General features: G+C 40.0%; 1 protein-coding gene across 1 annotated transcript; it reads right to left on the bottom strand.

The window, feature by feature from the left end:
* Positions 1 to 487: 487 nt before the first annotated feature.
* On the bottom strand, positions 488 to 15,724 carry LOC139370680 (charged multivesicular body protein 4b-like). Its single transcript, XM_071110303.1, has 5 exons — positions 15,358 to 15,724; positions 5,548 to 5,725; positions 2,923 to 3,037; positions 2,218 to 2,347; positions 488 to 1,898 (listed from the first exon to the last, which is right to left on the bottom strand). Exons 1-5 carry the CDS (start codon positions 15,539 to 15,541, stop codon positions 1,843 to 1,845), a joined length of 663 nt encoding a protein of 220 aa, XP_070966404.1. The 5' UTR covers positions 15,542 to 15,724; the 3' UTR covers positions 488 to 1,842.
* Positions 15,725 to 16,395: the final 671 nt, after the last annotated feature.

Here is a 16,395-nt window from a genome sequence, read left to right as displayed (position 1 = left end):
CTGCCCAGTGATGTGAAATCCATAGATTAGGGCCTAATTAAGTAATGTCAATTGACTGATTTCCTGTACTGTAACTCAGTAAAATCATTGAAATTGGTGCATGTTGCATTTACATTTGTTCAGCATACAATAATATAATTTATTCAAATGAGAACTTTTTAACTTGGACCTTGTCAACAGAATTATTAATATTTGACAAAAATAAGGTAATAACTACCACTGTAGTTCCCTTCCATTCCAAACAATAATACTTTTAGTATTTCGGTTAAAACATGGTACATGATCAGACTTTTTCAGCAGATGACTGTGGTTTAAGAATAGCCCTTGCCCAACCATAACCCTTGACCCAACACTTACTATTACACGAACCTTGGCCCTCTCAATAGCATTGATCTCATCACAAGTGCTTGCCATAACTCTGACCAACAGTTCTTGATAAAGGAATTCACAGATTGTCTTAGCTTAAAAAAGGAAACAAACAGTGCACAACTTGGCAAAATGTTTAATTTAGGTGTTCCGTTAAAACAAGGGAAAGTTGTGATAGGCAGGGTAGGAAGACGGACCAAAGAAAAACAGGAACCAGATCGCAAGGGACAGCCCTGTGTACAAACACACACAACCTATGGTATATCAGAGCATGTCAAACATAACATAATGCTGTCATACATTAGTTAATTTCCCCTTCTGAAGGTGGAATTTAGACAAAATTGACATTTAAAACATAGAAAATATGAAATCTGAAGCAGCATGTCAAATTAAAAAACAGTGGGGTAAGTTGACAAACTCAGGAAAGCCATAAGTTAAATAAACCTCACTGCCTGTAATTTGGAGTCTGAATACAATCAATTTATTCTCGCTTCACACACACATCAAATTCCATTACTCTGAGAAGCCCAAACACCCTAATATATATATTTTTACCTCCTATAGTGTTAATGTTTCTTAAAGATGAAAATGAACAAACACTCACAGAGGCAGACATAATCTCACTCAGTCACTTCAGTTTGAACAGATACAGTATAGACATATGATGAGAAATGTCATTGTGTTCTCAAAATGTAACTAGTTGGTTAGGTTGTCACATCAAAGAAAAGGTAACCGTGTGAACCATCACCCAGAGAAGCATTTCAAGGATACCTTGTGGAGTTGCCCTCATAGATATGTGCACGTTTGAAAGCCAGAGTATCTGGAAGAATATTCATGATATAGTTCAATAAATCCTGCCCAAATAAAATTTAAGACCAACACCAATAGCCCTAAAGATGGGAATCAAATTCTCCCCGCTGGACATCGCTATTAATAAATATCATGTACAATAGGTATATTTTAAGTGCATATTTTGATAAATGGATTAAATAACAGCGGATTGCCATGTGAACACATGACGCCAAGGGGATATTGTGCATCAACAACAAAAATTTATACAGGGAATTGTAATATCTTCCAACGTATTGTCGCACTACACATAAAACGGGTATGAGGTATTAGAAATTCTACATTGAAGCTTATTGTCAGTGTTGAGGAGTCATTTTTACACTTTCTTTTCAAAATATATTCTGTGCACTAAGAGAAGGGGGGTGGAAGGAGTGAAGCAATGCTTTACAGTAGAGAACGAGTTGGGGGACTTAAAGAACAGTTTGGTCGCTCCAGAGATTTGGAGTTTTCAGTGGTTGAAGGTACAACATGCCATTGTCCCTCTTTAGGAGGCTGAGCTTGACAGTAAGCGAAAGGTTGTCAAGTTTTTTTAAGTCTCCGTTTATTCAGACTTTTCCTATTCCTTTCTGAAACACATACCATAGTTCTTCTTTTCCACCTATAGAAGGTATGGAGTAAAAGCAGTGACTAGTTGGCGGCCCATGCCTCCAGATCCTTCATGTCGTCATCATCTTCCTCCTTTGCTGTAAGAATGAACCACATTCGATAAAATTAGTAAGATTTTTTTTTAATCGGCCTATAAAGATCGACAAAAAAACTTTCAGGTTTGAATAGAAGTCAGGTAGCGTTACACTGACTGGTGAAATACTGGTTGGAAACGGTAAAAACCTTATACTACTGGGAAGACTACCGTTTACAGGTAGATGTTTTCAGAATAAAAAATGTGTGTGTGTGTAGACAGTATTTTATCATTTCAAATCAATTCCCGTCAGTGTACTTCAGAGACATGAGCTAGCATTAAAGCTGGCTAAGCTTTAGTGGCTAAGCCAATATATCCATTACCTGCTGGTCTTACAGGTAAGGATGTGGAGGGCACATTTGGCAGCGGTACATTATCTGTGCCAGTGATTTCCAGGAGATTTTTGTCTAGTTCCTCTTGTTCCAGTTCTTCCAATTCTGCTAAGAGATCATCCTACACAAAGAAAGAAAAAATAATTAAGGGTTAGACAGGTCTATAACGTCCAAATAAGATAAGGATACATTTCAAAACAACAACGACGAACACCTTTAGTCTGATTCGGTATGGCAGTGGTTCCCAGGCAGTGGTTCCCAGGCAGTGGTTCCCAGGCAGTGGTTCCCAAAATTGGGGTGTCAGAAATGTTCAGTTGTTCAACTAACCCATGTCAGCTAACATTTTTAACCCATTATGTTTGGGTATCACATGATATCACAATAATACACATAAGCCATGGTAAAATGTGTAGAATTTCAGGAGCTTTAAAGCTGCAACATTTTCTTTCTGGCAACAAGAGCAGTGTGCAGTTTCTGTCATGGACAGAGCTTGTACCCATAGAAATAAACGTGGCACAGGTTGCTGAAGTCTCATGGGTCGCGAGGTGGAGGTTTGGGACTAAGCCAATAAATGACAATATCCATCCAGACCATTGCCACCTAGGAAATGTGTGGTGTGACCAGACCTTCTCAAATGGGGATGTTGAAAAAGTTTGGGAAGCACTGCGGTAAAGGAAACATCCTAGCTCAGCTTACCTCATCAAATTCCTCTCCGAACCCTACAGGTTTAGAAATAGCGTCAGAGATTTCTTGAGCCAGCTCCTGCTGCTCTGTGATGTCCTGCATTAAGTCATCCACTTTGTCTATGTCCCTATGGGCAAAAACACAAAAGACCATTTAATAATTCATAGCAAATTCAGGAAAGAATAATAGTGACATTTTGAACGTTTTTCTGGCAGAAGCCATTTTATGATATTATTACACCATAAGGTGAAATTATGCGATTTCCAAACATTTACATTGAGAGGATGTAGGAAAGAGATATGGAAAATCAACCTCACTGCAGATATTTATGGAAGTTACTTTGCATTCTGAATAATGAAGCATGTATAATAAAGTGTGAAAATGCGTAACAGAGTGTACAAAACATTATGAACACCTTCCTAATATTGAGTGGCACTCCTTTTTGCCCTCAGAACAGCCTCAATTTTTCAGGGCATGGACTCTACAAGGTGTCGAAAGAGTTCCACAGGGATGCTGGCCCATGTTGACTCCAATGCTTGGCTGGAAGTCCATTCGGTGGTGGACTATTCTTGATACACACGGGAAACTATTGAGTGTGAAAAACCCAGCCACTCAAAAGGCACTTAAATCCTTTGTTTTGCCCATTCACACCCCGAATGGCACACATTTAAGCCATGTCTCAAGGCTTAAAAATTCATCTTTATGTCTCTCCTGACTAAGCCCCATCAATGCCGGGCGGGCGGGGGGGGTTCTACTAAGCGATATGGAATTGTTTTAAGGTCATACCAAGGATCGTTTAGCTTTGATTTAGAATTGTAAAAAAATATATAAAACAATTATTTGATAAATTACATTAGGCCTTACTATTTTAATCCATTCTTTTTTTTTTTACTGGTACCGGGGGAACTTCAGACGAGTCTTGTGAGGCGTCCCTCAGCAAAACAACCGGCATGTTTGTGAGAGTCGCACCTTTCATATTAGTGTGTAGCCCAAACTGTTCGGACGCTACAGACAGAAGTTGGCAGATCAGCTGTATCGACTTCAGAAGAGTCCCAACATGCTTGTGAGGGTTGTAGAGCAAAAGGAACACCATGGTGTTTGTGAGAGTCTCATCTTTCCATAGAGGGGTCATAATAGTTTATAGGTCAAACGTTTGAACACCACATATGATTTTGTGAGAAGACCAATTTTCGGGATGTCTCATGGTCTGACAAACACCGCTCTAGCTCTGGCACGTTTCACCGCAGATGCGGAAGTGCGACATCGGCGGATGTGGGGTGGATTGAGACGCAGCCAATGCAAAAAAACAAATATCTTTAGCTTAAACTGACAGAATGATTTGATTTTGATTATGCTAATTAGATTTCCGCGGCGGAAAACGACTCTAGGGGTTTAACCTGTCTCCTCCACTTCATCTACACTGATTGAAGTGGATTTAACAGGTGCCATCAATAAGGGATCATTGCATTCACCTGGTCAGTCTATGTCATGGAAAGAGCAGTTGCTCCTAATGTTTTGTACACTCAATATGTACCATTGACTTGCATTGGAATTGTGACACAAATTATAAAAAGTTTGCATTTGAAACAATGGCCAGGTAAACAAAACCAAAGCATTGGTTACTTTCATACCTGGTCCATAGACTGCTCACAGGGTAATTAAGTCCATATGTAATTTTGTAATTTGGGTGTAGAAAATACTCCAAGCCTCAGCTCCATACTACTTGTCAAACAGAGAACTGATACTATATACTCGTTGTTAGGGTGGGATTGGTTTGGGGGGGGGGGTCCGTCGATGGCTTTTTACCACTTCTTTGGACTCCTTGTCTCACTCATTAGCTAGGTTTCTGCAAAATTAAAATATGAACATTTTCACACTAGTGATGTGTTTCCATCAAATTGACTTGTTGCAGATAAAAGGCTGTGCATGAGGACGTAGCACACGTAAAAAATACTTTAACGGTTAAAGTTAAATGGGTTTCATTGCATATTCAAGGTTTAGTCACACACACAAAAAATCCTAGACAAACGTGAAGTAGAACATTAATGTTGGCCTAGGTCAGAGGCACCTCAGTGTGTGTGTGTGCGCGCCAAGGTTATTATAGTTATGTTTAAATGAGTTTTTTATTTCTATTAAAAATTCTGTTAAGTTTCAGTAAGTTTTCAAGCCTGATTTAATAGTTTAATAGTTTGTATTTAGTTTGAGTTTTTATTACATTTCTATTGTATGCTAGTACTATTTTGTTTTTAGTTTTAGAGTTAGGGAAAGAAATTAGCAGATTTCTTCCCTGTTAGCTAGTGATAGCTGGTGATAGTGATGCAGAAGCTAAGCCTATCTCCTGGCAGCATTTACCCGCCAGATCCAGAAGCTTGCAAACCCTATTAGAAAAAAAAGCTTAAACCACATTTGATTTTGGCCAAAAGTTTACAGAAAAAAAAATCTACAGCTGAACATAATCCATGATGGTTTAAATTTAATTTAGTTTGAGTCAAAGTTAAGTTTCAGTATAGTTTTAGTTTTTCAAAACGGGTTTGTAAATGATTTCCTTTCAGGTTACGAAAGTTTTTTTCAGTTTATTATTATTATAATTATAATAATAATAATAATAATAATAATAAAAGTGACGGTGGCCCTTACATGTTTTCATGGGCTGCCTTCATGGCCTTGGCGGCAAAGCCCATGTTCTTCAGCACTTCGGTGTTGGTGTTGGCGTTCTCTAGCGCCTCCCTCTGGAACTCAATGGTGGACAGCGTGCCGTCGATCTGGCCCAACTGTTGCTCGTACCGCTTTTTCCGTTTCAAGGCCTGCAGAGCAGCTGGATGCAAGAGGAGAGGAAGGAGAAGCGACTGTGAGAGGTTGTGGGATGGGAATACTAATGGAGCAGAAAAGCCCTAAAGCACTGCAAGAGGAAATAGAAAATCTAACATTGTTGTTCAACTGATTCGTTTCTTTGGTTGGTTTTGGCTAAGTCAGTATTCACTGGGTGACCATGTATAAGCTTACAATAAGAAAGCTTACACAAGTTTACAATATGTACTTAATTGAGGTGAGACAGGCTGAAGTATCTTCGATGTGATAAGATGGTTTTACTTTGTAGCTTGTAGATTTCTGCATCACATCTTATTTGATTGAGCACATCTGTCACTCCAGACAATTTACATTTAAAAAATGCTGAAAGTACTTTTTGAAGACACCATTTTCCTGCAACATTTGTGACCAAAAATTATACAAAATATGTATTATGTCTTACTGTCCTGTGGCTTCAGCTTGCTTCTGTTTTTTGGGTTGAGCTAAGCTACTCCATAAACATAGGCTAGCTAGCATAATGACCTATTGACATGTCAGGGACATCACCTGATGTGCAAATATTTCCCCTGCTACTACAACTAAGGCAACCTGAAGGCACTACCACCAGCTTCACTACCACCCCATATAGTCCACTCGAGCATGTGGTTACCTATCATTTAGCCTCAGTTCCATGCTTCCTGCATGCATGTTAATGCGGACGAGACTTAGGAGAATGGTAACGCGAGACTACCAATCATTAAGCACTAAAAGAATCAACTCTATTGATTATCTGAACAGTCACATAGTTTGAAGGACTGCGTGAGCTAGACTGCATAACACCTCCATCAAAAGTTCCCTTAGAGAGAGAGAAGCAGAAACATGGAAATCGACCGTCCAAGATCGGTTACAGCTTAATCGCATTTCCAGAAGAAAACTGAGGTGTGTATATTTCTATTGCTTTAATGTTGTTTTACTATCTGACAGAGCGTAGGCCTCTCTTTTACTGCACACAACCTAATTGTGTTATGTGTCAAGTCTAATCACCACTCCAATCATAGCTGCTCTACTATTACACCTCAACAATGTTTGGCCTGAGGGGAAAGGGTCCAAAGTTGCAATTGTGCCCCTTAAGTTGCACGCAGAGCGGCGGGCGGGTTGTCCCATTGATTTAATGAATCCTAGGCAGGGGGGCTCTGCAGTGCTCGTGTCTGTGGAAGACACTCAGCTGAGGGCGGAGAAAATAGTACGGGTTTTGAGCCCGACAAAATACGCCTACATTGTGTAGAGACCAACGATCCCGTTTGTTGTCAGCTCGAATGTTGGTCATTACAACATTGTTTGATTGGATGTCAAGATGAACTCCGCTCATTGGTCAACCATGCGCTGCAGCCGCTTAAGACTCCGCTAATTAAATCTTTAGGCCCTGTGCCAGAGGCGCAGCTTACCGGAGATAGCACCACGAACCGCACCGCTTGCAAAACTGCTTGCGTTTAGCCACCCTCCTCCCATTGAAGTTTATGAGACCTTCGCCGTTTACTGCGGCCCATCTGTAAGCACCCATCTGGTTTATTCTCTATTATTGAAGCGGCGCCGTCTTTGACCAAATCACAGTAGAAAATGTAGCCTGTGTGGTGAAACCTCAGCACGTACATCCAACTTGCCCACACTAGCTAGCTAGCTGGCTAACTATCAGTTTACAGAGTCACGTTTAACAATAAAAATCATTGTTTTGTAATCTAAATTTTGATTCATAATTTATCTTGCATGTAAATTGGTTTTTATGCATGCTTATGGTGTTATAACGATTCACTTTTTGCATGTCGATAATGTTAATTTTGTTGTCGTGGTCACTGGCAGTAGTCGCTCATGCGTTAAACAATGATGTACATATAAACCCTGGATTTCGATTGCTATTTATGGCCAATGATAGGCTTTGAAACCACCGGTCATCAATATTGGCACTCCTGGGAAAGAGCAGTACTCTATCAGGATTCTAGAATAATTAAATGTTAAGGACAAAATTACATATTTAAAAGAATATGTGGGGACAGTAACATTAGTACTTGCTAAACATGATAATTTAAGGATTTATTTTTATTTTTATGTTAAACTTACATAATATAATTTTTAAGTATGCATTAAGGTGTATGTAATAGAATAAATGTGGCAATAACAAATGTAGACATTAATGAATGCATTTCTATAGCTTCCATGACGGTGGGGGAGTGTCAAGGTGGAGGCACTGTGGCTTCAAAACAGTGCCTCCTGTTTGTCATCTAGTGTAATATACACTACATTTCAAAAGTTTGGGGTCACTTAGAAATGTCCTTGTTTGTGAAAGAAAAGCAATTTTTTGACCATTAAAATAACATAAAATTGATCAGAAATACAGTGTAGACATTGTTAATGTTGTAAATTACTATAATAGCTGGAAATGGGTGATTTTTTTTATGGATTATCTACATAGGCGTACAGAGGCCCATTATCAGCAACCATCACTCCTGTGTTCCAAAGGCACGTTGTGTTAGCTAATCCAAGTTTATCATTTTAAAAGGCTAATTGATCATTAGAAAACCCTTTGCAATTATGTTAGCACAGCTGAAAACTGTTGTTCTGATTAAAGAAGCAATCAAACTGGCCTTCTTTAGACTAGTTGACCAGTCTCAATGTCAACAGTGAAGAGGCGACTCCGGGATGCTGGCCTTCTAAGCAGAGTTCCTCTGTCCAGTGTCTGTGTTTTTTTGCCCATCTTAATCTTTTCTTTTTATATGCCAGATATGGCTTTTTCTTCGCAACTCTGCCTAGAAGACCAGCATCCCGGAGTCGCCTCTTCACTGTTGACGTTGAGGCTGGTGTTTTAAGGGTACTATTTAATGAAGCTGCCAGTTGAGGACTTGTGGGGCGTATGTTTCTCAAACTAGACACGCTAATGTCCTTGTCCTCTTGCTCAGTTGTGCACCGTGGCCTTCCACTCCTCTTTCTATTCTGGTTAGAGCCAGTTTGCACTGTTCTGTGAAGGGAGTAGGGCAAGTGGAGGAAGGAAAATGGCATCCCTTGAGAAGTCAAGAACAGGATGTCAGGAGAAGTGCAGTATTATCATAAGGAGACGTACAGTGTATTCAGACCCCTTGACTTTACCCAATTTGTTACGTTACAGCCTTTTTCTAAAATGGAAATAAAAATATATTTTTAAATCAACACACAATACCCCATAATGACAAAGCAAACAGTTTTTTTCTAAAATCTTTGCAAAATGTATTTAAAAAACCTGAAATATCACATTTACCCTTTACTCAGTACTTTGTTGAAGCACCATTGGCAGCGATTACAGAGTCTTCTTGGGTTCTACAAGCTTGGCACATCTGAATGCCACAAGGACATTCAGAGACTTGTCTCCAAGCCACTCATGTTGTTTTGGCTGTGTGCTTAGGGTCGATGTCCTGTTGGAAGAAAAAAACAACAACCGTTGCCCCAGTTCTCATCAAGGATCTCTCTGATCTCTCCCCGTTCATCTTTCCCTCGGTCATGACTAGTCAACCAGTCCCTGCCACTGAAAAACATCCCCACAGCATGATCGTGCTACCACCAGGCTTCAAAGTAGGGATGGTACCAGGTTTCCTCCAGACGTGCCGCTTGGCATTCAGGCCGAAGAGTTCAATCTCGGTTTCATTAGACCAGAGAATCTTGTTTCCCATGGTTTGAGAGTCTTTAGGTGCCTTTGTAGCAAACTCCAAGTGATGTGCCTTTTACTAAGGAGTGGCTTCCATCTGGCCCCCTACCATAAAGGCCTGACTGGTGGAGTGCTGCAGAGATGGTTGTCCTTCTGGAAGGTTCTCTCATCTCCACAGAGAAACTCTGGAGCTCTGTCAGAGTGACCATCGGGTTCTTGGTCAACTCCCTGATCAAAGGCCCTTCTCCCTCGATTGCTCAGTTTTTCCAGGTGGCCGGCTCTAGGAAGAGTCATGGTGGTTCCAATTTTTTCCATTTAAAAATGGAGGCCATTTTGTTGGACCCTACTCGGAGCTCTAAGGACAATTCCTTCAACCTCATGGCTTGGTTTTTGCTCTGACATGCACTGTCCACTGTGGGACCTTTATGTAGACAGGTATGTTTCTTTCCAAATCATGTCCAATCAATTGAATTTACCACAGGTGGACTCCAATCAAGTTGTAGAATCACCTCAAGGATGATCAATGGAAACAGGATGCAGGGTCTGAAAACGTATGTAAATTTTATTTTTTTATTTTTTATTTCATACATTTGCAAAGATTTTTAAAAACCTGTTATTGCTTTGTTATTATGGGGTGTTGCATGTAGATTAGGGGAAAAAATGTATTGAATCACTTTTGGAATAAGGCTGTAACATACTCTTGGAATATGGAGGAGGAATGGAGGGGGGGAAAAGAAAGGCAGAGGAGGTTGAAGAGAGGGAGGAAAAGGCTGTACTTCAAATCAGTTAAAATGGTGAAAAAAAGGGAGATGGTTTGTTAAAAGAAGAATAGTAGAAAGTGTAAGTAGATAGAGTGAGCTGTACGCCGGATCGAAGACGGGAGGAGAAATGGAAGTGAGTGAGGGCAGAAGGTTTGGTGGTGAAGTTCTCGAAAACACGAGTCTTGCACCGAGGGTCTGGATAAAGACGAGCCTGTGACGGTCAGTGTGACATTTTTTTTTTTTTTAAATGTACCCTTGCCTTTTGGCTGATCCATTGCGGTTTCAGGGTGGGAAAAACAGAGTTGTTGTTGTGGAATCAGTGAAGGTAACCAATAGTGGTCTGGTGATAATTGTTTGTGTTTCTAGTGGTCAGAGGGAGCAGGCACATCACGTTAAACGAATGCGGATAAGAGATGTGAATTGTTTTGCTCTCAAGAAAAGGGTGCCATTGAAAATAGATTACTGGAGGTAGCGGTAAATGTGAAAGTTGACCAACTGAAGGGGAAAGTTTCCCGGTGTTTGTGATGCTCGTCGTTTGGTGCGATGCAGACGGGGTGGCATGAGTGGTGAAACAGAAGAGTCGTCTGTTCTTTTGAGTTTTGATGTTCTATAAGTTATCCTGTATGAGCTTTTGCTCCAAATATATTGCATTGTTACAGGTGTCAAGCTTATGTGCATGTGGCAGCAGTGTGGCAGCAGTGTGTACGAGAGAGGTTCCTAGATGTGAGAAGTGTGCAGAAGGGCATGAGACAAAGGAATGTGTAGCATTGGGGAAAGTAATGGTAAGTGTTAATTTTAGGGGTGGAAAACACTGCACACTGCTGCTCATGCCCCCAGGTGATAATTATTTATAACAATGTCTCGACCCTTAGGTCTTCCTCAGGCATCCATATCCCTGGTGGGGGTAGAAGGTCCTATATGTAGGGGCAGTACACAGTGACATCACTTCCTGAACCAGGAGGTAAAAAGGAGGTTCACAATATTAACATTCAATGCATCAAAACATATGATCATAAACAAGGAACATGATCAATATTTACAGTAATATACATACACATACAATATTCAATTGGTAGGGTATTTGTTGAATATTAAAAAACAATCTCTATTGTGACATACAGCAGGTCAGCCACCAGAGGGAGACTCATCGAGGCCTGGTTACAGACGGAGTATACATGACGAGGCGATGGCTCCCTCTGCTGGACATGCCAGGTCTAGACGGGCTCTCCGGCCAGGACTAATTGGGGCTGATTGTGGTTTGTGAGTAAATCAAGGGCTGATTGCTCACCAGCTGGACGGGTCCCATAAAGCTGCCAGAAGGGCAGCACACGGGAGAAGGGACTGGGGGAAGAAAGGTTATTCCCGTATAGTTGGGGACTGTTCCAGAGGTAAAAGGAGGGAGTTCAGTTTTGTGTTCCCCACAGGATACAGCAAGACCCAGAGCCCAGAAGACAGTATCCCGGAGAGGGTTTCATGGGGGAGACCTATTCTTTTCTTTTGGTTTATTATTCAAATAAACACTCTTGAAACCGAGCTAATCCTACTCTGTCCATGTCTGATCTGTCTAAACGTTTTGACCAAACCCCCTGGTCTGCCACACTATATATACACACACTACCGGTCAAAGGTTTTAGAACACCTACTCATTCAAGGGTTTTTCTTAATTTTTTTTTACAATTTTCTACATTGTAGAATAATAGTGAAGACATCAAAACAATGAAGTAACATATACAATCATGTAGTAACCACAGAGAAGGAAAAGCAGCCAACAAGTGCTCAGCATATGTGGTAACTCCTTCAAGACTGTTGGAAAAGCATTCCAGGTGAAGCTGGTTGAGAGAATGCCAAGAGTGAGCAAAGCCGTCATCAAGGCAAAGGGTGGCTATTTGAAGAATCTCAAATATAAAATATATTTAGATTTGTTTAACACCTTTTTGGTTAGTACATGATTCCATGTGTTATTTCATAGTTTTGATGTCTTCACTATTATTCTACAGTGTAGAAAATTGTAAAAAGAAAAGAAAAACACCACTTCAGCAGCATCTGGTCTCCTATCCAGGGACCTACCAGGTTCCCGAGCCTGTGTAGTAGAGGTCCACCGATTAACTTGGAATCGCCCTAATTTTCATAACAAATCGGTAATCTGCATTTTTGGACGCCGATTACATTGCACTGCACGAGGAGACTGCGTGGCAGGCTGACCACCTGTTACGCGAGTGCAGCAAGGAGCCAAGGTAAGTTGCTAGCTAGCATTGAACTCATCTTAACATAATCACTAGCTAACTATACATGGTTGATGAAATTACTAGTTTAACTAGCTTGTCCTGCGTTGCAAATAATCAATGCGGTGCCTGTTAATTTATCATCGAATCACAGCCTACTTCACCAAACAGGTTGATTTAACAAGCGCATTCGCAAAAAAAAAGCACTATCATTGCACCAATGCACCTAACCATAAAACATCAATGCCTTTCTTAAAATCAAAACACAAGTATATATATTTTTTAAACCTGCATATTTAGTTAAAAGAAATTCATATTAGCAGGCAATATTAACTAGGGAAATTGTGTCACTTCTCTGGCATTCTGTGTAAGTAGAGTCAGGGTATTGCAGCAGTTTGGGCCGCCTGGCTCATTGCAAACTGTGTGAAGACCATTTCTTCCTAACAAAGACCATAATTAATTTGCCAGAATTTTACATAATTATGACCTAACATTGAAGGTTGTGCAAAGTAACAGCAATATTTAGACTTATGGATGCCACCCGTTCGATAAAATACGTATTTCACTGAAAGAACAAACATTTTGTTTTCTAAATGATAGTTTCTGGATTTTACCATATTAATGACCTAAGGCTCGCATTTCTGTGTTTGTTATATTATAATTAAGTCTATGATTTGATATAGCAGTCTGACTGAGCGGTGGTAGGCAGCAGCAGGCTCGTAAGCATTCATTCAAACAGCACTTTCCGATGCTTGAAGCACAGCGCTTTTTATGACATCAGCGCTTTTTAAGCCTATCAACTGCTGCGATTAGGCTGGCAATACTATAGCGCCTATAAGAAAGTCCAATAGTCAAAGGTATTTGAAATACAAATGGTATAGAGAGAAATAGTCCTATAATAACAACAACCTAAAACTTCTTAACTGGGAATATTGAAGACTCATGTTAAAAGGAACCACCAGCTTCCATAGGTTCTCATGTTCTAAGCAAGGAACTTAAAACGTTAGCTTTTAAACATGGCACATATTGCACTTTTACTTTCTTCTCCAACACTGTGTTTTTGCATTATTTAAACAGTAGGTGGCGGCAACACACCTTGTAAGTTTAGTCTGCCAAATCAAATTTATTGGGCACATACACAAGGTTTGCAGATGTTAATGCGAGTGTAGGGAAATGCTTGTAACTAAATGCTGCATAGTTTCCTAAGGACTCGAAGCAAGGCGACCATCTCTATCTGCGCCATCTTGTCAATAAACCACAAAGACGACAAGAGACAAGTGGGGGTACTCAGCGGCGTTCCACTATCTGTTTGAAAAGTGCTTCAGAGTTGGTTCAGGGAATACTTTCCATGACCAAATATTCCTTGTGTCTACCTCGACACTATGTTGTCAATTATTCTGAATTTTGATCGGGTTGTTAGAGTACATGATACATTTAGGTTTTAACTAAAGCAAACATTCCTCTCTGAAAGGCTTGCAGGAACAGCCACTTTCATGACAGGTTGTATGTAGGCTTGTTTGTACAACAGTGTGTTACATATTCAGAATAGTTAAGGTAACAAGTCACTTAGGAAGAGGCACAAAGTCTTAGGACCATGTCGTCCATGACATGATGTACAACATCAGGGGCCATGAAATGGCTTCAGAGTAGGCTGGACAATAGAACGAGTCAAAATTCACCCAAGGATAAAAAAAAAAATGGCAAAATAACATTGGCTAAACTGGAACACTGGCGCGAGCCCATAGCAAATGAATGGAATCTAATGTTCGCAGAGCCTGTTTTGTCTAAATGGCACCAACTTTTTTTTTTTTTTTGCCTTTTTATTTAACCACTACAATCTGTTCCTAGGACAAAACTGAAAAAAAAGCACTTGTGTTGAAGGTAAACATCCGCACCTCTATGGTGCCAAGTGTGCTTATGTCTGCATAACGAGAAAGTAGGGGGGAAATTGAAAATGTTGACTAGTTCTGGTCTAGCGATCGATGACAGGAGAGTGCGCTGCCCAATCTTATGTAAATTAGGAAAAGGAGATTATCCGGATAAAAATGGTGTCCGACTTGAAAAAAAAATCTAAATATACACATTGTGAGATATTTGGCAAATATACCAGCATGCCTCTCCATAGGAAAACAATGGGGGGAGCTCAGCGTTCCAATGGCAAAAGGTATTTTGGGGCTAGCATTTGATACATATGCTGCCCAGACTTACATATTTAGAAAAATGAGATTCTCATGATTAAAATAGTGTTCAGTTTGAAAAAAAAATTATCTAAATAAACACATTGCAAGATATTTGGCAAAATAGAGAGACATACCTATTTTCCCTATAGGAAACAATGTGACGAATTCAGGGTTCCATGAGTCATTTTTTGTTGTTGTTTACATTTGAACGACCAGCAACGTGGGCAGGTCTCATTGCCAACAGTAATAAAACAAGCAGTGTGACGTGTCACAATAGGCTGGGAATAGAACCTAAGGAAGGCGAGATAGTGCCACTGTACTCAATATAACTAATAGGAGCTGGCATGGCGAAAAATACCCTTAAATAAGGCCTGTTTTTTCGTGATTACTTCAAAACTACGGCAAGCAGCGGCGGATGCAATTAAGTAGTTTTGTTTTAATCAGAAAAAGGCATTGTGTCCAGCCTATTTAGATAAGTAACGTTAGCCTGAAAGTTTCACTGATAAGGGTATAGCTAGCTAGTACAGTAGGCTACATAGCTATATAACGTAGGCTAGCTAGCTACTAACCTATAAATAAAACAGCAATATTTTTACGGTATCAAATCAGTAAGATATTTAACCACCTGGCATATTGCTCAATAATTGGCAACCTACCATACTCGGCTAAATAGCTAGCTACAGGCTCACACACAGGCTTTAAGTTAGCAGCTAGCGTTAGCTCGAACTATCTCGCTAACTATCAACTTCCTTCTTCCTGTCAAGTTGTTGGCTAACAAGCGAGCCAGACAGCTAATACACTAAGAGCGCATCTCTGATAGGTCTCACCTCTTTTATTTTTTGTGCCATTCTTTTTCGCAGTGAGGAGTTCCTGGTCAATCTTTTTCTCCAGAAATTCCTGTTTCTTCGTCAACATTTCCTCTGTGTCTCGAAGTCGCTGAATCGCCTCCTGAGGGCTAGTCATTTTATCCCCTTTACCTCCAGTGCCAAATAACTTCCCGAACAAAGACATATTTGCGCTAAATAACAACAATGATTTATACTACAAGTGCAATGTTAGAAACTAGTCTCGTATCTTTTCACTCGCACAGCTGAACTGATGTTGTTGATATTTGTTCTTGATCTTTCTGACCAGGCCAGAGATACTGTGTTAGAGAGAATTCCGATCTAGAAGCACGGTTTCGACTGCTCCTACAGTTTTGCTTTAGTACTGCAGTTTAATTGACGCCCGGCTCAGAACGACAAAATAGAAAGACAGACGGCCACATAGAGAAGTGGAGGGCAGTAAGTGTTCTGTTTAAAAAAAAAAAAAAATATTATTATTGGAGAAAAATCAGTATACATATAAGAAGGATACAAACAGACAACGATAACATACGCTAGGGGGTATAAACAAATGACAGATTCTACAAAGACCTTAAAAGATGCTCACATATTTATTGTTTTAACAGCTTTCGTATTAGAATAATGTATAATGGTCTTAATGTGCTGCTCGAATTCCTTATAGAAAACACAGGGCAGTGTTCTGTCATTATGCACTAGTGATGTGCGGGTTGACTCATAACTAGACAATTTTAACAACGCTTTTTCTGATTAATATTATTCATTGCATCTGCCATGAAGCCCAGTTTCATAATACTTCCATATGTCCCAACTGCTTGCTTTTTGAAGTAATTGCAAAAAAAACAGGCCTTATTTTAGGGTAATATGCCAGCTCCTATTAGTTCAACAGAGCACATTATCACTTAAAGTAGAACTGACAGCATTTTAGCAACATGCAATCTTATTCAGATCTGATCATATACACCCCCAGGAAGAATGACGTTTTAAAAAACATTTTATGACAAGTGAGCACTTAGATATGGT

This window comes from Oncorhynchus clarkii, chromosome 17, assembly GCF_045791955.1.
Source record: "Oncorhynchus clarkii lewisi isolate Uvic-CL-2024 chromosome 17, UVic_Ocla_1.0, whole genome shotgun sequence".
Taxonomy (NCBI): Eukaryota; Metazoa; Chordata; class Actinopteri; order Salmoniformes; family Salmonidae; genus Oncorhynchus; species Oncorhynchus clarkii.
This window is presented reverse-complemented; position numbering and strand designations above follow the sequence as displayed.

Excerpts from the sequence above, each read along its gene's own strand:
- LOC139370680 (XM_071110303.1), bottom strand. The coding sequence starts at position 15,541 with ATGTCTTTGTTCGGGAAGTTATTTGGCACTGGAGGTAAAGGGGATAAA. Across the intron at positions 5,726-15,357 it reads TGGCACAAAAAATAAAAGAG|CTGCTCTGCAGGCCTTGAAA; the intron begins GTGAGACCTATC and ends TCTTGCATCCAG. Across the intron at positions 1,899-2,217 it reads CTTACCTGTAAGACCAGCAG|CAAAGGAGGAAGATGATGAC; the intron begins GTAATGGATATA and ends TCATTCTTACAG.